Source organism: Megalobrama amblycephala, linkage group LG22 (assembly GCF_018812025.1).
Source record: "Megalobrama amblycephala isolate DHTTF-2021 linkage group LG22, ASM1881202v1, whole genome shotgun sequence".
NCBI classification, from domain to species: Eukaryota; Metazoa; Chordata; class Actinopteri; order Cypriniformes; family Xenocyprididae; genus Megalobrama; species Megalobrama amblycephala.
This window is the reverse complement of record NC_063065.1, coordinates 11,396,876-11,421,689: the sequence shown is the minus strand read 5'-3', so window position 1 is coordinate 11,421,689 and position 24,814 is coordinate 11,396,876. Positions and strand designations below refer to the sequence as shown.

Below are 24,814 nucleotides of genomic sequence, written 5' to 3'. Positions count from 1 at the left end.
ACTGTTTTAGTGAACCCAGAACACTCCTCACATGGCTTTTTGTGGTTAGTGATAGTGAGTTGGCCTATTTGCTTTAATACATGATGGGATACTTCACCAAGCAACTATGGACATAATCTAACAGCTATAACAGCTGATGCTGCAAATGCAGAATTCTGCTCCATCACAATAAACTCCACATTATATTGATTTGAAATCAGTTTGGACTGTTTGCTTTATTTTACCCGCTGCCTAAAAAGTGCAGTTGCATGGGTTGTTTTCAAAATAAAGACTCCTGTCATTAGTCTCCCCTCTAGTGGTCATGATTCACCTCAGTATAAATTCATCAACACAATAACAGCTGCTGGTTGCACAACAGTGCAATAGGGCACACATCTGATAGATCTATTGAATAACTGCTTTATATACACTTGTGAAGAACAGAACTTGATTTACTGATTCTGACAAGCCACACTAAGAAATTTTGTTTGCATCTGACTCAAATAGCCTTGGGCTAAACTCGCCCTTTGGTATGATAACTGTATGATTCTCTGCACACAATATCACAGGGGTTAATATGAAATATAAGGACTGTGATCTCAAATTTGCATTCCTCAATGTTTATTTAGGGAACTCCATTGTGTTATGTAGACCGACTTGAGCAAGACTGACATGATTCATTTTCCCCCATAGTGTAAAACTGTGTTCATTGTATTTTTGATGAGAACAGTGTGTTTTCTTTGCTACTAGCATCTAACCCTGTTTCATCTGGCGTGGTAATGCTATATTATGACCACTCACATTGTCAGCAGTGTTCTGGAATAAAGCAAACAGAGCTTTCCAGACATAAATAACCCATGTTCGAAATGGTTATTATGTTTGCTAACATTTTCCAGACATTATATTTAGGCTATCCTTCATACATCTTAACCATGAGTGTATCGACTCCAGACTGATATGATGGAGATCTCATCTCATGATGTGAGTAATATTTTGCATGATTTTTAACATATTAAAAGTACTATTGATTTCTTTAGGGGTGCTTTTTCTAATTAAAAAAAAAAAAAAAAAAAATATATATATATATATATATATATATATATATATATATATATATATATATATATATATACATATTTTTTTGCTACTTTTTCTTTTAATGAAACCAAAGAACACTTCTTCCCGCTCTCTATCTAAAAAATGTAACCTGTGTGCTTATTAATAAAAGTTACACAGCTCGACATGCAGATTTGTGTTTTCTGATTTTCCCCGTATGTTCCATTGGACTTTCCATAGTAAAGAGGTGGAACGTCCTTTCTCAATAAACGCTCTTATTGGCTGGAGCGACCACTGCCGTCATCACGCACCGTTGCCAAACAATGGGCAGGGAAAAGCCACGTTGACGAACTCGACAGTAGTCTGCGTTATTTTCATCCAGGAAACAGAAGGATTGTTTTTATTTTGAAGACAACGAAGCAACTCTTTGGAAGAAGCGCTTGACAGCAACCATGTCATCGCCGCCCAAAGAGAAAATCGAAACAAAAGCTGGACATCTCCCTGCTGGTAATGTCCCCGTGCTATTGCTTCTGCTGTTGTTGTTTTTCTTCTGGGAAGTCTAGTGGACCGTTACGATAAATGTGTGCATTTTTATTTAGAAATTGTGATTTTCTGTGTGTGTCTGTACATTTTAGACATTGTCTCAGAAAAAAAATAATCAGAAAACAAAGAATAATTTGATGCTTTACATTTTTCTATTCCCATTGTTCAGTACAGTTTGTTTATTGCTCCTAATCATAGTAACAGTGTGATAATAGTAACTATTTTAAAGTTTTTAAATCTGTAATGGTAATAATGCTATTATATATATAACTTTTTTTTTTTTTTTTTTTTTTTTTTTTTTGGTGTATGTTTTATAATTAAGGATAAGTTGGAAACAGGCCTTGGATGGGCCAAAAAGGCATCTGACAAAAATATAAAAGTAAATAGTAAATAAAAATAGTAAAAGTTGGTGTCAGCTTATCTTCATAGGGGATGACTAAGGCATACTTTTTGTGGAATGTCCCTAATGCAGGACTGAGCTCATGGGAAGTGCTTACACGTTGCATGCCACAAGTAGTCACTTGTCTCTAACGGACAATTGTATGCTACCAATCAACCATGTTTGATTGTGACACATGGCACAGTTTTTTCATCCACGTTTTTTTTCCTTTCACGGTGTGTAAATGTGTGATTTCGCATTGTGTTTCACTTCGTCAGCATATCTATCTGTGCGGTGTAAAGTACACAAGAAATCAGATAACAACGTGTAATGACTCTAAAAGTAGGCCAAGGGAAAAAGATTGCACACTAAACTGCCTCTAGTGATTTATATGTCAAATTTCATAACATTATATAATAAAAGTAATCTCATTTACCACAATAATAAACTCTAAACTTGTTTTTGTTCATATCTGGCAGTGAAAGTAGGAGGTGGCATGAGGATAGTTCAGAAGCACCAGTCTGCAAATGAAGTGCCAGACAAGAAACAAGAAGAGAAAGACAATAAAGAATATGAGACTGAGCCGTAAGTATGCTGACCTTCACATTTCTGCAGTATGCATTCCAATTCCATCTCTCTGCACTGATAAGCTGTTTCTTCTAGTGAAACACATGATAAAATATATCTTCAGCTGCAGACTTGTCAGAATTATGATTGCTTTGTTTTTTATTGATTAATTTCTGTGCTGAAGTATACATGAAAATTGGTCTAGACTTTTTAAGTCTCATAAAGCTCTTGTATGGAGCCCAAGAGAGAAAACATGTTTCACTTTTATGTATCAATTCATAACACCTTAGTATCTGTGTGCTCATACTTTCATTTTGTTGACTTGCAACCAGTTGACTTATTTCCAGCCATAACTAGCCTGTTATCAAGACAAAGAGCATTTTTAAAATGTGTTATTTTATTGCACAGCTCTCTGGAATACTTCATTCTGATTGGTTGATCGCTGCATTCTGCAGGTGTATATTTTGCATAATAATAACACTAAACTGTGGTGGACTGCTGTGAAACTTAGCTGTGTCACGCTACAGTTCTTCCACATCATTAAATTAATTAACTGAAATCAATATTGCATGTCCATTTATTTACTTGAAGGGTTAGTTCACCCAAAAATGTAAATTATGTCATTATCACTCACCCTCATGTTGTTCCACACCCATGAGGCCTTCATTCATCTTCAGAACACAAATTAAAATATTTCTGATAAAATCCAATGAGGCCTCCATTGACGGCAAGATAATTAACACTTTCAGATGTCCAGAAAGGTACACTGTTAAACCCAATAAGTTCAGAATACTCAAAATTATTGTAGAATCGATTACCTCAAAAAATTTAAGTAAAGCATCTTAAATCTTCACATCTTCCCCTGTATTAATCTTGTGCAAAAACACACAAATTAACACTCAATTTCAACATTTATTCTCCCTTACAGAGTGTGACGCAATGCATGCTGGGAACTTGAAATCTGCTGCAACTCAGTTTAATGTTGAGGGGATTCTTCTGATAACGACGTGACATGGATCACGTCACTTTATTTCACTCAGTATACTTAAAAATAATAATAAGTATAAGGATTTACTCAAAAATGTTGAGCTACGCAAAATAAAACTAAACTCCTCGTTCAGAAAATGTAATTGTTTTAAGTTGCAGCAATGATTTAACAGACTTTAATTGCAGCGTACTCAATTTTTAGAAGTTAGTAGTACTGTTCGGATTTACATTGTACTAAAAACATATTTAAAACAGTTCATGCGAGTACAGTGGTTCAACCTTAATATTATAAAGCGACGAGAATACTTTTTGTGGGCCAAAAAAACAAAATAATGACTTTTCAACAATATCTAGTGATGGGCGGTTTCAAAACACTGCTTCATGAAGCTTTACGAATCTTTTGTTTCAAATCAGTGATTCGGATCGCGTATCAAACTATTGAAATTTCAAAATACTTATGATGTAACGAAGCCTTGTTTACTGAAATCATGCGACTTTGGCAATCCGAAGCACTGAATCGAAACAAAAGATTCGTAAAGCTTAGATTTTTGTAAAGCTTCGATTAATTTTCATTTTTGTGTGAACTAACCCTTTAAAAGCAGCATAATGTACAGCCATTATTTTGTCATATAAAATTTATATCCTCTTAAGCAGGAAATTCCTGTCTATATCATGCACAATTGTTAATAATAATAATAATAGTGATATTGCTAAATATATAGGTAAATATAGGTCATTCTAATAAAAATTGCAATTTAAAATGCTTTAAAAAAAAAAAAAAAGCTCTGAACCGAGCTGCTGTGAGACACTGAAAACACTATACTATGAACAGCTCACAAGTATAAATACACAGTGCTGTGCTTCACTCTAAAACAAACATATATATTGCATTTTTATTTAATTAAATCACGGCATTTGCAATTTGATAATCACATTAAGCCGTATTGTGATTTTGGTGTTACTGTGATTAATGCAGCCCTACTTGACTAACAAAATTCTTACTAGACCTTAGTAACACATTTTAAAGGTCATAGAGTCTTGGCACGACATTGAGTTCAAGTTGAAAAACATTTGATCAGTGACACAGGTGTGCAATTCCCATTTGACTGCTGGCACATGGAGACGATTCTGCTAAAACGAGACTGTTTTTCTTGGTTAAGCGGTCCACACTAAAACAGAATGTTTAATATGATGATGAAGTCACTGTTAATGTCCATCTGTCTCTCGATGAGTAAGAGTGAAGGTGAATTTAGCAGCACACTGTTGTCTTTTTACACAACTTTCTGAATTGCTGAGCACATGGCAATCATTTTTGGTTGCAAACTAAACGTAACAATCTTGGGTGTGGCAGTAAAGGAATATGTGGCAACAGCCGGATATCACATGTTCCTTTTTCTTCATTGTGGTGGAGTGTGTTTAAGTTAAATAGCTTGCATTGAGTTATCTGCTGGGTAGCTGTCTAGCTGCTTGTTGCATAAGTGCAAATGTGCAGTGCAGAAGTTTGACGGTCCTCAGATTTATTTCGTGCTTGTGTCGTGTTGTAGCCGACCTGTTTTCAGCACTACTGAGGTGTGTCCACAGGGTTTGGCTGCTGATTCGGATGGGCTTTATGGCTTTGTTAGCAGTCCCCTCCACCCCTGTACCTGATGACTGATCGCCCGCCCGTTACAGCAGGTCTGCAAGCGAGCCCTTATCAGCTCACTCAACCTGCTGCAGGAAATCCTACAAGGTGTTTCATTCCTGAAGCTGCTTTTAATATCTCTTTGGCATTCTTTCAGAAACATGGAAGTCATTTGCGAGTGGACATTTCAGAGAAGAGGTTGAAATGTGGTTTCAGTGCCGAAGAAACGCGCTGTGATGTTAGAATGTAATCCCTGCACCCATGCTATTAGGTTTGGCATTTTCTCGCAACGCTGGCAAGCTAAGAGGAAACTCGCATTTTCCTGTGTAGTCTCTTTGTGTTCAGATGTTATTACAAAGCTTGTTTTAGTTGTTGACATCAGTGATTCCTTGGATGGTTGGTTAGTATCATTTAAAGGTACAGTAAGTGATTTCTGAGAAGTGCTGTGGATATTTGAAATCAGCCCAAATAAACAAACCCCTCCCTTCATTGCTCCACAACCAAAATGCATGAATATGCAATGCAAGATTGGTTGACTCTTTATCATAGCTGAAGTGAAGCAAAATAATGCTTTGAGATAAATAAGGAAAAGATGACAAACTAACAAAAAGGAAGAACAAAAAATGAGCATACAGTACACAAGAGTATATAGAAGCAAGAGTTACAACAATAGCATATCTCGGCTCTGTGAAACATAGCAAAACCAATGTTACTCATGTATGGAGCAGAAACAATGCAACCTCAGGGTCCTTTTTCAGGCCCTCTCACTTAGCTCTCTCTCGAGTTGGAAAGCTTTTCTAATCTTAACATGGGTCCTAAAGCTCTTATCTGATCATCATATCCCTTCTTTGTCCAGTGATATTCCTCTGACCTTTTTTGTTTCTTTCTACAGTCTTTCTTCAAATCTCCCTCTTGTTCACTCTCTCTTCTCCCCCATCATGAGTGTATACGCCCCCTACTGCTGATTGGCTACAAGTGTGTTGTGGTGCTCGGTCCGATCCACTTTCAACAGGGTTTCTCAGAAATCACTTACTGCACCTTTTAAAGGGATAGTTCACCCAAAAATTAAAATTCTCTCATCATTTGCTTGCCCTCATGCCATCCCTGATGTATATGACTTTCTTTTTAAGTTAAATAACCCATAATCCATTACATGAGTTCATGTAGTGCAAGTGAATGGGTGCCGCTCGGTTGACACTTGAAAAACCACACGACGACCAATTATATTGACTAACAGAGATATTATTATTTTCCTAAAAATCTTTGTTTGTGTTTCTCTGAAGAAGGAAAGTCATATACATCAGGGTTGGCATGAGGGTGAAAATGATAAAAAAAATAATAATTTGGGGATGAACAATCGCTTTAATTCAATCTTTTTGAATCTTAGTATGTTATAGGCCATTTGTGCCTTGTTGGCTGATTAAAAGATGTTTCCTTACCCTTGTGTTGATTCCCAAAATAGTCAAAACAAGAGCTCCTGAAACTCCGCCCTCTTCTTGAGAGCAGCAGCTCATTTGCATTTAAAGGGACACACACAAAAACGGCGTTTTTGCTCACCCTCAAAAACTGACAAATTTAACATGCTATAAAAATCATCTGTAGGGTATTTTGAGCTAAAACTTCACATACACACTCTGGGGACATCAGAGACTTAAGTGGCATTATATCACCTCTTTTAAATTTACAACAAAATATCTTACTTTTAACTTTAATTCAAGTTGTTTTCCTAATTATTCACTGATGCCTCTCCTGTCCAGAAGTAAGTGCAGAGGCGTTGTGTGTGCGGTGTGTAAACATGGTGGTTATTGTAATACTAGACTAATTGTGATCATGCATTTACTCACTTCCACAAAAACAGATTCATTATTCTTCAAAATGAATAAAAACAGTGAAATCCAAACTCATAATATTACACAAACCTGCAATAATTAAATGTTAAATAACACAAATATACTTTATGTATTTAATCTCACATTATTAACCAGTGTCTTTGCTGCTGACCTTTTGATGATCCAATTCAACCATACTAATAAGCAAAATTGTCTTTAGATAAATGTGATATTTGTGTTTATTTTATTTATTTATTTTTTTATTGCTGAAGAGTGTTGAACTTTCTTCTCTTGCATACTATTCTTCTTCTATCCAGAATGGCTGCACAGCTGAAAGGTTTGTTTGAGCTGCGCCCTCTACTGTACAGGCGTAAATATGTATTTCCTTCAGCCTGAGGCTTATTCATTTCACTTTTGTGTGAAAGGGCCTTTACATTTGCCAAGAAAAACTTTTTTTTTTTATTAAAAAAACAAAACAACCAAGCCCAGCCCAGGTAAGAAAAAGTAACACAACGCATTACTTTCCATAAAAAGTGATGCAATTAGTTACTTGTTAGGGAGTAACGTAATATTGTAATGCATTACCTTTAAAAGTAACACCAACACTGAATAACTAACTATGTCCTGCTAAATAAGCTGCAAGATTAATTAAGGCATTTGCAAAAAGACTGTTGTTATATTGTGGTTTTGTCTATTGATTACTCAGATTACTCATTTTGGTGTTGCCATAGAAATGTATAATTCAGAGTCAGAGGACGTAAACAGCTCAGAGTTAGTTGGCCCTCAAAATGCATGTGGAGGACACGCATAACTAAACAACAATATATCAGCAAAAGTGAGTCATTATGCTGACTACTGAATAGTGTGTCTGCCATAAAACGCATCTGACAAGCATTGAGTGAGTCAAAAGAAAAATAATTTGCCAAAATAATGTGCCAGAAATGGACAAAATGCAGGACAATTCTCCATCTTGGAGTTATATGGTTCTATCTGCATTCTGAGCAGTTTTGAGATATTGAGCTTGAAAGTTTTTGCATTCTATACTCCTTTGTGTATAGACCCATTTGTTTTGTTTTTTTTGTTTTTTTTAAAGTCCTAAAATGTGCACAACTTCAAAAGAAATCACAATGTAAATAACTTATAGAGAATAAGAATAAGAATATGTGAATAACTCTGTTTTGACAAAAATGTCAGATAGAACCTGTGGGTGACGAATAATTGCAAAAAAAGAAGCTAAAGACTGACACAAAATGTTACAATACATCCTCAGAAAGAGCTGTGGAATTGATTTAAGACCTCCTATAATCCTGTCTCAACTGAGTTTACTTTCAGAAACCTGGAATGAGGGGAAATGGTTACAGTATAGTTGTACAAAACCAATACACAAGACCTGTAGAAGGAGCCAAAACTGAACAATAGTCAGAAGTAATAAGGCTGAATCTTACACTCGGTTTCCTTCATGTGGGTTGGCTTTATTTGTTGAGAGCTAAGGGGTTTCCTCCACAAACATTATTTCTTACAAAGCTCCCATACGTGCCTATAAGCAAATTTACAAATGTTTTCAGTGAGCTCAGGATGAAGTCTAATGCCTTCCATGGCCATGGATCATTGAACCTTTATAGCCAACTCTGAAGTGAGAAATTCCATCTGAGAATTGAATTTCAAAATGATTGAAGTGTTCCTCCCCTGTATTTCATTTTTTATTATAGATATTAATACTTGTTTAAGTGTGTCCAGTAGCTGAATGTGCCAGACATGCACACATAATCTCCCATGTCTTGCTCTGTCTCCCTCCCTCCCTCCCTCTTCGCTTTGCTAGCTGAGAGATGGCCTATAAGCAGGTGGCTTCTGATGAAAAAATTGCACATTTGTCGCAGCAAGTCAAGTGGCACTGTCTGGGGACCACCTGTCAAATGCAATTTGGTCTTCTCAGATGGATGGATGGCAAATGGAATAGCTCTGAGATGCTAATGTGGTGTGCTATGCCGGTGAGCTCACTCTTTGACGTGTATGTCTGTTCATGATGCAGGGACCTCCACCGTCTTCCCTGTCCTTCCCCCAGTACAACTTCCTATCTCACTATAGTACTCTGCTTGGTGGCTGCTCTGATGACTGAAACTAATTTGTTTGGGATATAAAACACAAGGGTGAATTCACTAAACAGTTGCACCACTTATAATAAAGGTATATAATTCAATCATGACAACTCTCTGGAATAGTTTTAGCATGTTATTGAATATGGCAATGTTAATGTATTTGGTCTTGGTGGACTAGATCTGTTACGCTGCTGTTGATTATTACTGCTGCTGCTAATAAATACACAGACACGTTGCTGTGAGCATGTAATATATGCTGCTGCATAAATAGACATGCATAAATCCCATAGCAAATCTAGGCAGGTGGAGCTGGGGGAGGTGGAGAGTTTAAGAGGAACTCTGCATGCTGCAGGACTAGCTTACAACAATGAACCAGACTATTTAAATGTTGAGCAAGCAGTCTCATTGGCTGAAGGCCAATCAGCTTGTGCCATGCAGTAATGATGTGATTGCATGTAAAGGACCAGTTAGCTTGTGCTCTCTAGAGTTTCATGACTGAACTAAATATTAATACTAGTATATAATGGGTGTTGCACGACTAATCTAGTCAACTTTAATGCTCTGCCATGACACTTTAAACTTGACGTCCACTAGTTGCTGATCATGGCCTATAGAGGGAGCAACAGGATAAGAAATCATTGAAGTCCACATTTATGATTACTTTATGCGCAGCTTGTCAGAGCTGTACGGCTGTGTGATCAGTAATAAATGCTTCTCCATCTGAAAGCCAGAGGGCGTTCTTGCGCAAAAACTCTAAATATGCCCTGCTGCAGAAGAAGATAACACGCATCATATTGCTGTAGCTGAATAAACAGAAGATTGAAATGCTTTGATTGATTAAACATGACTAATAAACACATGACTGCCTTACTGTGTAAGAAGCCACATCATCTCACAGAAGGATGCTCAACTGTCGCTATGAAGTGAGTTTAGAGGAAAAACATGTTATTAAATGTTGTCTTTTGTTCGACAAGATGTTAATAAATGCTTCTCATTTCTGGAAAGATGTACATTATAAGCGATTCAAACTTGCAGTGCTTTCAGATGGATTTGCATTTGGAGCTATACGTCATTTACAAGCTGTGCATAAAAAAACAATCGCAGCCTTTGTGATTTCATAATCGCACAAAGACTTGCATGTAAGCGATAATTGCATTTAAGTTCAATGTAATTTTTCGGATCATGCAATAAAGCGTGCAGCCCTACTCCGTATTCAACAGTAAATGACAAAGCACTCCATTTATACCATCTGGATGCTCAATTTTCATCGGCTGAATGCACATTTTAAACCGCTTATTGTACGTGTAAGTTAATCGCCGTTCTATTATTATCATTAAAATAGCTTAGAAACTGAAAAGTTCTAGCTATATTTCTTAGTAACTAAAACCCACAGCTTCACTATTAGTAGATAGATGATGCCATGGAGAATTAATTCACACATGTAATTAGGGCTGGGAATACATGGATTCTCGATTCGCGATACAAAGAATCTGGAGCAATTCTGATATTTTCAGATGTATCGCAATTCTCTCTCGAATCGATTCTGAGTTTAGTTTTTAACAGAAGGTGGCACTACGTTCTTTAGAAACACCCATACTCTGCTTACTTCCAGGTCCTTTACACACACCAATTAAACCTAAAATAATCATTCATAAAGTTCGAAAAGGAATTACAAGGGTGTTCGCAGTGGGCTGTGTTTACATTCATCGTCATAAAAGCATTCTGAGCTGAGGTGCAAGTATATTTAACCACATACATAATTTAGCCAAACGCACAATCGTGGTCAAGCACTCTTCTTCATGAGCATTTGAGTGTGCGGTTAAAAACTAGCCTAGAGCGCCATCTGCTGTTAACTAAGCTAAGAATCTATTCGAGAGAGAAAATATCAGAATCCATCCAGAATCATTGTATCGCGAATCGATGTATTGTCCCAGCCCTACGCGTAATCGCTCTCTCACTAATGCATTCATATAAATGTTATTTTATCTGTATCTGATATAGAACGAGCAGAAATCTTTGAGAAATATAACGACCCAGAGACAAAAGAACTGATCAAAATAAGCTGTCATGTAGGACCAATAGCCTTGTGGGCAGCGCTGTGTCATATGTCATAGCTGTGCACAAGGTGTTGTGTTCGAGTCTCAGCTCGAGGTTCAGGCTTATTTGTTCATTAATGATGTCATCAACGACTTTCATCACATAAATGTCGACTTTAAAAATCTGAAAGCCCTAGTATATAATACTATATAATAGTGTTATTATAATAAAAGTATTAATTGACCCCAAGCTAAATATCATAAATTATGTTTATTAATATTTATTAAAAAAATATTTGTAATAAATATTGCTAATGAATACTTTGAGGCATTTATTTTGTATTTGATTTCATTTAAATAATTAGTCAGAATATTAGAGCATCTCTGTATGTTGAAGCCTGAGATGTTGTAAACAGTTTCCATGAGATGGTAAGAGTGTGTAACACATGGAGTGTGACTGCTAGTAACTGGCAGGCAGATTCAGGTCATTAGCTGAACCCTGGAGCAGAAGCTGTTTCTGTAGAAGCTCATAGGCTGGCTTGCGACAATTCTCACACACTGCAGTCAATTTTTGGACACTTTACAGTACCTTCATCAACTATACTGAGGGAAAACCGCATTGCATTTCACCCACTGCTAAAGCGCGTCCCACTGCCTCGGTTCTGCTGTGGATGAAGCGATTGTGAAAATTGGGATGGGAGCTGATTTTTAATAAAGTAACATGAAAAAAGGAAAATAAAAATTGACAGTTTGATGACAATTATTTCCATGCTAGTTTCCCTCTCTGTGCTGTTTAGCGAAGTGTGCTGACGCTATTGGAATAATGGGCTCTTGGTGTGTTGTTTCTGTTAATCTGCTTAAATTTGCCTCACTGCTGTGTCGGAAGAATTTCTGTATAACTATATGTTATCTCATTACCACAGAAGTTACTTTTCAAATGTTCCGCCTGTCAGTCATGCCACACATTGAGCCGCATAACTAAAGTCCAAATCTGAATCCCATCCACCCAGTGGCTTTGAGAAAAAGATCTTTTGTGCATTATCTAGATTTTAGCATAACTGGATCCTAAAATGTGCTATAATTGTAAGTATTGTACATTTCCCTTCATCAGGTTTTGGTAGGAATTTATAATTTTGGAAAAGCATTAAGGGTTAGTTTCACTACTGTAAACTTTTGTATGATTATAAGGAACAGAGACCGATGCAGTTCCCCTACGTTAGTTAATTTCAGAGGGGAAAGGCTTTTTTTGGGGGGGATAATAGTAATAGCAAGCCATTCATCAGAGCACTATTGTGTCTGTATCATGCCCACCTGTGTGTGGTTTTTCTATCCTATCATCAGGCCACACAGAATCTGCACATGCAGAATTTTGCAGAAAGCTCAGCAGATTTTAACACCTCTCATTAACAAACTCAACTCCTGCTCATATCATGCCTTTGTGTTCATTTATTACATGTTTTGGTTAATTTTATTATAGGTTTTAGCTGCCAATAACAGTGTAGTACTCTGAGCTCTGTTTTGCATGTTTTACTATACTATTTACACCAAAATTGATGTGGAAAATGCAAAAAGGAGCCGATGCATTCCTCCGTCCACCCCGTATTTATATTCTGTTGATGTTGAGACTCAGTCCTGTGTTTGCTACAGAGGCCTAGCATGAAGCTTCAGGTGTGGTCCAATTTTGCGTTGTTTGCATGGTTCATTCCCTCAGCTCCAGACAAGCGTTTTTTGCCGTTTCCTCCTGATTTAGCTCATCAGTAAATAAAAGCTATACCGCGTGGTTGCCATGACGACAGCAAGTTGTGAGCGTCTGTGCTGACTTGTTAATTGCAGCAATCGCCTTTGCTCCTGCTTTGCGGATTGGATGTACTGTAGCAGTTCTCGCTCTTCCTACACAAAATCTCCATCACTCTCTACAGGGAGTCTTCTGTGGCCCACATTGTATATAAAATATATGCTTCTAGAAGGCATAAATGGGTAGAATAACAGACACAGTAAAAAGTTTTTTGTAATAAGTATTAAAGTCTTCAATGTCACATGTTCCTTCAGAAATTATTCTAATATGCTGATTTGCTGTTCAAGAAACTTTTTTTTTAAAATTATTATTATCAATGTTGAAAACTGCTTAATATGCTTGTGGAAATGTGTTATAATACCATTCAGTGTTTGGGATTCAAAAGAAGGGTTTTATCATGGTTTCCACAAAAATAATAAGCAACAAAAACTGTTTTCAAAATGATGATGATAATAATAAGAACCATTATTAATAATTGAGCATCAATAATAACTGAGTGCCAAATCAGATTTTTTAAATTATTTCTGAAGGGTCATGTGACACTGAAGACTGGAGTAATGATGCTGAAAATTCAGCTTTCCATAACAGGAATAAATTACATTTTAAAATAAAAAAATCTAATGATATTTCACAACATTACTGTTTTAATGGTATTTTAATAAATGCAGCCTTTGTGAGCATTAGAGACTTCTTTCAAAAACGATAATAAAAAAAAATTTAATTATTCCAAACTTTTAACCACTAGTGTATGTATGTATTGATATAGATTGATTGCTTTAAAGTTTGTTTTATTAGTTTTATAAGAAGGCTGCCTTCTCTTATGCACAAGAAAATTCTGCCTTGGTTTTCACTCACAATAATACCAGGAGAGGTTTAACTAATACATTGTTTTTGTTCAAGATGAACAATTACATCTTCTAAAGAGTTATTGACCTTGATATTTACCCTGAAATCTATTTCAGTATGTGTTTTTCCATCTATGATTTTACTTAAATTAGGCTAGTTAAAGTACTTGCAACATCTCTGGCCTGATTTCTTCATTTGAAAACAAGCACACCACTGCCACCCTCAGGAGAGGAATGGTATTGCTAAGAAAGGAAATATGGGTAAAACATGCCCCTGATTAACATTTTATGTATGATAAATCTTTATCTATACACAAAGTTCAATCCCAACACATAATGTTTTGAATGACCTTCATAGGAGAGAAATCAATAGATAACACTTCTTTCTTATCTGTTTTTACGTTCTCATCCTCTTTCATTCAGCAAATTCTAAACAAGCATATATCAGTTTAAAAAAATAATCCTGTTTGCTTTTTTGAATTAATTCACACTGTGATTTCAATAACTTGACTTTTGATCCTAAAATCTTTAAAATCTTTTCTTTTCTTTTTTTTGGATTTATAAGATTTGTATCGATTTTTGCCCTTAAAAAGGAGTGTCTGTTTAATCTGAGATTATACAGCTGTCTCTTTTAAAAGATAGGAAGCTATGAGACAGGTTGAGCAGCACTGTTATGCCTCAAAGAGAGATTATCCCTTTGGCAAGTCTCTCTCTCTCGCTCTCTTTCACTGTCTTGAATCTTTGGAGTTTCCTTCCCTTCTCACAGCAAGATGAAAGCCACAAACTTCTGACATATTCTGGATTTCACAGCATTACAGACAAAGTCCCACGCTTCTCACAATGCCCTCATTTATGTTCAGCTTTAAGTATGTTGAGACATCAGGATGTGTCTCACGCTGTGATAACAATTTAATTGTCTCCTTTTATAGCTCGGTTTCCTGCAGCGTGCGAGCGGTGGTGTAATGTACTACAGACAGTGTAGTATTTGAGAAGGGCTACTGGAAAATGGCCACTCTTCAACTCTTTGACATTATTATTCTACTTTGATTTGAGCTGTTTTCCCTGTCAAGGTCAATTATCACTCTTGACCTTCTCTTTTGACTTAGTGCTTTAAGGGAAACGCTTGGCTTTGGAAAATGAATGAGAGTCATTTCTGAGGCTGACGGCTTGCACAAGCCTGGAGCCATGTTTCTGCTCTGTGCTCAGATGGTGGCGGTAAATTCCCTGTCCCTTGGGAATTTTTATAGGCCATTTTGTACCTTACCAACTGCCTGGAGCACCTGGTTTTACATCAGACCCCTCCATTTACTCCCCCCTTCTTTCCACATGTGCATTTTCACACAGGTTTAGAGAAGTGACCAGGACTTAAAGGGATAATTCACCCAAAAAATGAAAATTTTCTCACTGTCATGTAGCTCTGGACTTGTATGACTTTTTCTTTTGCAGAGGGTCCATACAATGAAAGTCAATGGGGTTTAAAATAACACTGGACTCCATTTACTATCATTGTATGCAGGGCCTAAAACTAACTTGTTTTGCCACACCTACTAATGCCCAGTGTCTTAAGAAAAATTTACCGGCCATACATATTTTTTACCAGCCATGAAACGTGGATAAATCCTTATTAAAGTTATTCAGTCAAGAGCAATGAGTTATTGTTATTGTCTTTTGTTGTTTGATTAACATTTAAAAACACAGACGGCAACAGATTTTTTAGGCTGCTGTCACTTTAATGTTTCATTACATTGCGTTAATGTTTACAAGGATACTTGGCATCTTCTTGAGCTTGAATATTTAAATTGGCAAGGCTTAAACTTTCACGACGTTCACGTTCTCACAGTTTTGCAAGTGGCGATTGACACCCTTCCATATATTCGCCAAAAACCGAATTTTACTCTCATGTGGAGCTTGGTGAGTGTTAATTTTTGGCCCTGATTGTATGGACAAAAACAGTTAAAACATTGTTCAGAATATCATGATTTTGTTGTGTAAGTTTATCTTGTAATAACTCACATGGGCAGCACTCCGACATGCAGCTCGGTTGTACTACAGGTGACCTTCTCGAACCCATCCTCCTTTCTCTCCCAGTTTGCTTATTGTTATTTCTCTGTACTGTCCTATCACAATAAAGGAAAAAAAGCTCCAAAAATAAATCTTAGAAAATGTAATCACCTTTCTGTCAAAGCCGTAGCTGTTTGGGTAAGTGCTCCAACATATCTATTCGGGCGACCTCAGTTCGAGTCCCATCCGTCTGTCAGTTAACGTCATCAATCCCATGCAAACTATTGGTTAAAGGATTAGTCCACTTTTAAATAAACTTTTCCTGATAATTTACTCACCCCGTGTCATCCAAGATGTCCATGTCTTTCTTTCTTCAGTTTTTTGATGAAAACATTCCAGGATTATTCTCCTTATAGTGGACTTCAATGGGCACCAAACAGTTGAAGGTCAAAATTAGTTTCACTGCAGCTTCAAATTGTTCTACACTGTCCCAGATGAGAAATAAGGGTCTTATCTAGTGAAACCATCGCTCATTTTCTGAAAAAAAAATTGAAAATTATATAGTCAGAAATGCTCATTTTGAACTAGCTCTCTTCTTCTTCTCCTCTATTTGAATTCCAGCAGTGTAGACGCTGCTAAGTGTATTACTGCCCTCCACAGGGCAAAGTTGAACTAATTTTTATATGCAATATGCTAGTTCAATAGTATATAACAATTAGTTCAAACTTTGGCCTGTGGAGGGCAGTAATACACTTAGCAGCATCTACACTGCTGGAATTCAAATAGAGGAGAAGAAGAGCGCTAGTTCAAAATGAGCATTTAATGTTAAAACTTACATAATTTTCAATTTTTTTTCAGAAAATGAGCAACGGTTTCACTAGATAAGACCCTTATTTCTCATCTGGGATCGTGTAGAACAATTTGAAGCTGCAGTGAAACTAATTTTGACCTTCAACTGTTTGGTGCCCATTGAAGTCCACTATAAGGAGAATAATCCTGGAATGTTTTCATCAAAAACTTTAATTTCTTTTCGACTGAATAAAGAAAGACATGGACATCTTGGATGACATGAGGGTAAGTAAATTATCAGGAAAAGTTTATTTAAAAGTAGACTAATCCTTTAATGTTTCCCAATATGCAAATGGCTATATAGGCAATGTCTTGTTCATTATCTTGTTTCACTCATCAGTGATATTGTATACCATGTTAGGCTACAATTAGAAGAATAATTATCATGCAAATCCCACTGTAATTGGTAACCTGGCGAATGTCGATCACACATGATGAATGTGAAATCTATATGATGATGTTTCCATCAGTGCTGTAGCTAATTTGTTGCATTAGCATTCCATCCATGTATCTGATTAGATACGTGTCCGCACACAGAAAATACGCTTCCTTCCAGCAGTTCTGTGGAGTAGAGGGCATCTGCTGACAGACACGTCAGATCTTTGATTGAGCTCAATTTTACTCCAAGCTCCTGCGCCCATAATGATGCTGCCTGTTGACCTTCAGCTAATCAGAGCAGGCCTCACACTTTGATTTCATACAGCCTGACAAACTGCTGTCAGCTCGGCATTGATAAAATTATTAATTACGCATTTGTGCATGGTGATGGACAGAGCTGGTGATTTGTCACACAGCCTTGCTATATACTTATTATATATTAATAATCTAAATTGAAATATTAATAATAATTTTATTAATAATATATATTTTTTTCAAATATATATTGACATTAAAGGAAATATTTCTGTTGAAGCAGATGTCTCACTAGCTGCTGTCTAATTTTCATCCTTATTCAATTTCTTATGTACCGTTTGGTTTATGTTTGGAAACATCATCTCATTTCTCAGTTCTCTGGTTAAAATTTGGCCTTCACCTTCTGCCTAAATTCAGTTTAAAGGTGTCTTTGGCCTGGACACAAGGCAGCACTATTGAGTCAAATCTGGCTGAAACCCACGAAAGGTTTTTTCCCCCCTTCTGAAATATGAGTGGTTCATTCATTACCAGACTACAGAGTTGCTTGTGTTCTCCTTCACATATTCCCTGTGGAAAAATTAATGATCCTAAAAAATCAGAGACTGATTAATATACAGGCTTATTTGCAATCAGTTACTGTTTGACATGAAAAGAGAATGGTTTCCTTCACAAACACTCATCTGTTTTGCTTATGCTTCATTAACTAGCACATATATTTAAATGTTTTTTTGTTTTGTTTTGTTTTAAAGACATTGCTTTCTGTTTGTAACTGTGGTCTTCTCTCTTTTTTTTTGCTCTGTAGCCCACCAAAGCTGCCTGTTGTGGTCTCAGGAGTTGTCACTAAGGTTGGTACACTTGTTTATCGATTACATAACTCAAAGGCTCTGGTCCAACATTTTTGATGGTTTATTTCAAGCCATGTTCAAAGCAAATGTGAGACAAATTGTTTCCCAAAGGTCTATTCACACCAAAGACATATACCTGAATCTTCATCAGTTTCTCCTCTGTACTATTGGTGATACGGATGAGTAAAAAAGCACCATCTGGTCTGCCGACAGAGTAGAGAGAAGAGAAGACGGTCAAACTGCTCCATGAGAGAAACACAGTGACAGGGCGCAGATCAAACAAGCTGTCGTGATTCATTTTAAATCCAAATGAATTGGCAAACACAGTTGTATGTTTTAATCAGATTAATTTAACACAGGGTACTCAAATATAACAATAATATTTTTTAAGTACATTCATGTATACACAAAAATGTAAGGTGTATATAATAAAGTCATTTCATATCTCAGTCACTTTTCCTTGCAGTCTAAAGACATTTTGGACTGCTGTACATATAAATGTTGCATTGTGTTAGCATGTAAATGTTTATACTCATTTTGAATAGGACCATAGGAACACCTTATTTATATCCAAACATTTCCCTGCAAATGAATATTTGCATCTGCTTTGAATGGGCCTTTATACAATTGAAAGCAGTGCCAAATTCATTTTAAACCTGCTCTAAAACCGCCACTCATGAAACCCTAGCCTGAGGCTCAGACATGGATAGTTTGCTCAGATAAAAGCCGTTTTAGTCTTGCTTGAGATAATATTAAGATAATATCAACAGTCCGATGTGCTGGAGACTTTGTATGGGGTTTGTTGAATGGCTCGCCACATAGGGTCCACTCTGCTCGTTCAATTCCAGCCCAAGCTGACCTTAATCCATTCTGCCGCCATGGGATTGGCAGCGTCTCAGGATTTATTATGTTTCGATGGAGGCTGTGACTTAATGCATCCATCTGTGCATGCTTACCAGGATGAGCATGCAGCGTTATGAGTTTGCTATTTTATTATATACGGTCCTCAGTGTAAACATGTCAGATGCTCAAGATGTGTAAGAGAACGTGGTGTTTGATTACACATGTCACAGCCCATTACGAGTGGCCCTAGAGGATGTCACGATGCACATGGAGCCCTTTTACTGGGGCATTGGCCTCCTTTTACTTTTGAAGTGATCTAAACAGCTTCTAGTGACACAATTTATGCAACATTTCCTCTCTAAATACTCACATCTGAGGCTCTTTTAGTCCTCCAGCAAGCTGGTAAACAGACAGAAAATAGAAAAAATGCCACGCTTGTGTTCAGTCTTGGCTTGTTACACTGTCTTGGACTGTCCACCCCTTAATCTACTTCAAAAGCTTCACATATTTGCTCTGAAAGGCTCTCTCATACAGATTAAAGTGATGTTGAAGAATTTCTGTGGCTGCTGCTTTCTTCCAGTGTAGGATTTTTGTCCTCACAGGGCATCATCTGGCTGTATGTCAGATGCTTCTGTGTGCCGCTTTCCTTTTCATGTTAATAGACATAAACTAAGGCAAAGAGCTCTCAATCTCTCATAAAAAGAGTTTAGATTTAAAGAGATGGCAACTAGAAAACACATACAGTGATGACTTTGTTGTCGTTTGATATAAATCGTAATTAATTAAGAAGTGTCACTCACAAGATTGCAGAATTGTTTTAGCTCTGGTTAGTTCTGAGCAGGAATGGTAACTTTATGTTCCTTTCCAAAAGGTAACCAGTCGGAGCGTTTGAAAGCAGGTGTCTATCGCGGACCATTCCACCGATAGACGCCTGCTTTCAAACGCTCCCACTCCCGCTTTCAAAACACTTCCGTGTGCTCCTGTGCATTGATCATTGCAGCCAATCACAGACGTATGTTGAGCGCATGAACGCAATAGCCAATCAGAGGTGTTTACTAATCTGCTCAACAGCGCTCAAAGCGTCACGTTTTTAAAAATTCAGTACCGAAGTCGGTACTTTTGACAACTCTAATTTCCAGTTGGTCATTTTAGTGCTACAACTCATTCCAGTTAGTTGCCAAGATGACATTTCTAATTTTCGTCTCATATTTATGTCTTATTTTAGCTTTATTTTTATTAACAAAAATGTTTTTAATAGCAATAACAATAACTCTGAAACACAGAAAACAATCATCACAGTGCTGTTACGATGTAAGCCCCTTATGTAGCCCCGCCCCTTTTCAGCGCTGCGCTCCTTGTGTTCTGTCTTCCGGTTTATATTTCCACAGCATGAAGGTAAGATCTTATGGATTTATGAATGACATCCGCTACAAACATTACAATACTCATGATAACTTTCTTTAACTCTACAATAAATAAATCCACTTCACCAGCTAATTACTCTTCAACAGCGATGCCATAAATATAGAGATCTACCACAAAAATGGAAGTTCAAACACAAAATTCTAAAGATGGTTGCGCGCTTGTTTCTATAGCACTCTTGGAACACCTCTCGGCCAATCAGATTAGAGGACCATGACTGATTGTTGTATAATTATCAGTGTGATTCACTGCACACAGATCATTTGTCATGTCACTTATCATATGCGCAAATTATAATTAGCTGTGTTGTTATTGGTTGTCCTTCTCAGGGGGATAAAGACTTCACCCCTGCTGCTGCCCAGGTGGCCCATCAGAAACCTGTGCCCTCGGTACAGAAGCTTCCTCAGGCCCACCACATCAACCAGCACATCCACCAGCCTCGGAAGTGAGCCATTAACCCAGCTCTAGATCACCACGGGCCCCCCCGCACGGGGCCAGGACCACACCACCCCAAACACCTGCTCAGGTTGCCAGGGATCTCTTGCCGTCAAGCATTCCGTACGCATTCCCTCCCCCCACCCCCTTCCGTCTGTGCCTGCAAGTGTCCTGTTTCGACCAGTATCATGACAAACGTTCCATGTTCTCTTACCTGTAAATCATTGCAACACTAAAATTGAAGGCTCCATTGCGAATCACTAATCAGAAACATGTTAATTCTGTGGGTTCATTTCATGAGGGATATGTGTTTTATTTTGTTTTAATTTTGTTTTACATGAATAGTTCCAGAGAGATGTAAATTGTATAAATAATTTTTTTGAACTTGGTGAATGTTGTATATTAGGCATTAGGTACTAGGTGTGGTTATCTGAATAAAGAGTTAATATAAAACCATGCACGCCTTTTTGCTCTTAAAAACGCATTCATGAGCTACAGTTGCATTATCTGATGGAAATATCAACTAATAAGTAGTGACATATAAAGCTGAAATTGACTACAAAACCATGTTTTATGTTAAGTAGTTCAATCTGAATTAATTGCTAAAAGTTATGGAGAATAAAATGAAGAGTGTTCATATTTTTTGCTTAAAACATTCAAATGCTAGACTTGCATTTCCTTAAAGGGATAGTTCACCCAAAAATGAAAATTTGATGTTTATCTGCTTACCCCCAGCGCATCCAAGATGTAGGTGTCTTTGTTTCTTCAGTAGAACACAAATGATGATTTTTAACTGCAACCGTTGCCATTCGTTTGGTCTGATCGCGCTCTGACAACGGCAGTGATGTCTCGCTCTCATTGAAGTATAAGCGCGAGACATCACTGCCGTTGTCAGCGCGATCAGACCTCACGAGTCGAGTGATGAATGCAGTTGGACATAGTGGTGTATTAGAGGTAAAAAATGATATAAATACTGTCTGGGTTCTCGTACAAACCGATCGTTTCGTGTCTTAAGTCATCAATGTGCCGTCACGAGCCGCAGGGTTTAATTTGGATTTGACTGTCGTGTTTTATTTACACTTATAGTCCAAGTTCCCACTGACAGACGGCAACGGTTGGAGTTAAAAATCATCATTTATGTTCTAATGAAGAAACTAAGTCACCTACATCTTGGATGCTCTGGGGGTAAGCAGATAAACATCAAATTTTCATTTTTGGGTGAACTATCCCTTTAAGAAAGTCAGCGATTGCAAGAGAACACATGAATAGTGATAGTGAAATAGGAAAAGAAAAAATAACTATCACACAGTGTGTATATGTGTGTATACATACATGCATACACACACACACAGTATACACATTTTTCTATTTTACATTTTCTTATTATTGCAGAAATTTGCGAAGACTAAAAAGTAGAGGGATTTCCATATACTCTTTGCTTAAACTATATGCTAGAATTGCATTTCCAGAAGAAAAATAATCAGTAGAAGTTAGTAGATACAAGAAAGAACATACCACACAATGTTATTTATGCCATATTAGCTGTTTATGTTTATGACAGCGATTTGAGCTGATTTAATTGAATTTGTGGAGAGTAAAAAGTAGAGGGATTTCAATACTCTCATTGCAAGCACTGTAATAAAAAATGAAAACAGTTGCCATGTCTCTTTTGTCCTATTAAATATTGTTAATGAGGGCAATATATCAATAAACTGCAGGAAAAGTTCATGTGTAATCCCATGGCCTAGTTTTCACGGTCTATGGACTAGTAGAGGGTGGCAAAGCCGTCAGCTTCCTGTTCTCCTCCCCGACTCCTCCAGCCTATGCAGCTCTGAGCTGCCAAACCCAATGCCACTCAGGATTTGCCTCGTTCTCTTCCTCTCTTTCATAATCTCGTCTTCTCAAGCTCTCTCGCTATCCCTATACGTTCACTTTGTGTACCGCTCATGTGTCGATAAGAGCCAGCAGCTGCCGCAGGCTTCGGGTTGTTCCCACGCCACGTTCTGGGCCTGAAACGGCAATACTTCTGTGGTACCAGCTGGCCAAACCTCAAGGTGAACCTCAAAAGCTTGAGTGGCAGCTAAACCCTTACGAATGGTCACGTTTCGGGTCAAGGTTTTACTTTTCCACAGCGTGCAATCTGGAAATTGAGCAGTGGCTTTGAAGCCAGTTCAGAGTGCCCCAAACCCTGGTGTCTATCTGACATTCAGGGCCTCTCAGTGTATTTGTCTTTGATAGGCTATCAGCCCTGCCGCACAGCGCACGTCAGCGCTTCGGTTCTCCAGCAGAGGGCGCTTCATAGTTCTTAATGTTGTCCTGAAGCAAGCGCTGACCTTGCAGACTGATAAATCCCTCAGCATCTGTCAGCTCATACCAGTGACCTCAATAGCTTAATAAGGTCTGTACTTCACCTTTACTCCTGCTCAGAGTTCAACAAATGGAGTCACACTTTAGTAATATAAAGCAGTTTTTTATTCCAAAGTTGCAACTTATTGTAGTATTGCTGGTCATCACTTTTGGTTTGTTATTTCAGTACAACCTAAAGTAGTGTAAACACAGTATTGTTTCATGATAACAGGGTGACCTGACATTAGGTCAGTACTGGTCTTGACTTCCAATATAAAATGTCTAAAGTGTGTCTATGTATTTTGTGTAATCTGAGGCACAGCGGTGCTGTTGAGACAGTGAGAAGACATTTCTAACAGATATCGCTCCACATACTTTAATCAAAAATTTTATTATTCTGCATACAGAACTGCTCATACCTGAGGTTTGTTGTAGTATGTTTGAATTTGGTTTTACTGTTATTAGCTCTTTAGAAACCATAAGAGGGAGCGGGGTAAGCTGTGCCACTTTTTTCTTAAAATTTTAAACAATCTCGCCCATGTTATGGGTAAGTTGTGACGTCAGGTCAAGAACAAATTGTGAAATCATTTGCATTTTAAATTAAATAACATAAATAAGGGGGAAATATCAGGTAATGTACAATCTCGTTGCATTTTGCAAGTATTTTGCTGCATTTTCATAAACCAGGATAGCTGAGATTATATTAAATGTTCTGAATATTTAATAATAATTTTCAGTTTTTTAAATTATAGTAATGGTATCACTATTAGTTGAACCTCTGGCACAGCTTTCCCCAAAGCTATATTTTTTAGGAAAAATGGGTAACGCTTTATTTTACAGTGTCTTTGTTACACGTTACATGTAGTTACTATAGTAATAACTGTAAATTGTGCTTAATTACATGCAATCAACCTTAACCACACCCTAATTCTAACCCTATAATAAGAACATTTGGTTAATTATTATTACTCAGTACTTAAATGTATAATTACACTGTAACATGGACAATATAAATAATAAAGTGTAACTGAAAATTTTATAATTCATGGCTCATCTTAGCTAAATAATTCAAGTGCTTTTTAAACTACTAGTTTACTAAGATACACTAAAGTTAAAAAAGTTTAGGATTGGAAAGAATTTTTAACGTTTTTTTAAAAAAAAAAGTATCTTATGCTCACCAAGGCTGCATATATTTGATCAAAAATACAGTAATATTGTGAAATATAATTCTAATTTAAAATAACCATTTTCTAATATATTTTAAAATGTAATTTATTCCTGTGATGCAAAGATGAATTTTCAGCACCATTACTCCAGTCTTCAGTGTCACATTTCCTATTATTATCGATGTTGAAAACAGTTGTCCAATATTTTTGTGTAAACTCTTTCTTTCAAAAAGAAATCTCAGTGATGTCAAATTTTTGAACAGTAGTTTGTACGATTTTAAACCTGAATAAATTTGCTTTGCCACTCATTTTACCTGCCATATAGAACTATTCACTATGACATGCAAAAAAATGCTTAGCCTTTTTTAAGTGTCTCTCCATCAGGCAGCTGTGTAAGTTTGCTGGTCCTTGCTAAATATGCAAAGGCCATTCATTTAGTGTGCGAGTTTATGGGGGGTGGCACATCTTACCTCACTCTCCCCATATAGTAGCAAATACCATTTTGTAAAAGACATTGCATGTTTTTTGTTGAACAGTTATA

The 24,814-nt window shown here is 37.0% G+C and overlaps 1 protein-coding gene across 1 annotated transcript; it reads left to right on the top strand.

The window, feature by feature from the left end:
• The first annotated feature begins 1,323 nt into the window (after positions 1-1,323).
• LOC125258226 (death-associated protein) lies at positions 1,324-21,217 on the top strand. Its single transcript, XM_048175122.1, has 4 exons — positions 1,324-1,542; positions 2,437-2,542; positions 18,019-18,061; positions 20,656-21,217. The coding sequence occupies exons 1-4, from the start codon at positions 1,488-1,490 to the stop codon at positions 20,773-20,775; spliced, it is 324 nt and encodes a 107-aa protein (XP_048031079.1). The 5' UTR covers positions 1,324-1,487; the 3' UTR covers positions 20,776-21,217.
• Positions 21,218-24,814: the final 3,597 nt, after the last annotated feature.

Coding starts and splice junctions, on each gene's coding strand:
- LOC125258226 (XM_048175122.1), top strand. CDS start 1,488: ATGTCATCGCCGCCCAAAGAGAAAATCGAAACAAAAGCTGGACATCTC. Junction 1,543..2,436: donor AGCTGGACATCTCCCTGCTG/GTAATGTCCCCG, acceptor CATATCTGGCAG/TGAAAGTAGGAGGTGGCATG. Junction 18,062..20,655: donor TCTCAGGAGTTGTCACTAAG/GTTGGTACACTT, acceptor TGTCCTTCTCAG/GGGGATAAAGACTTCACCCC.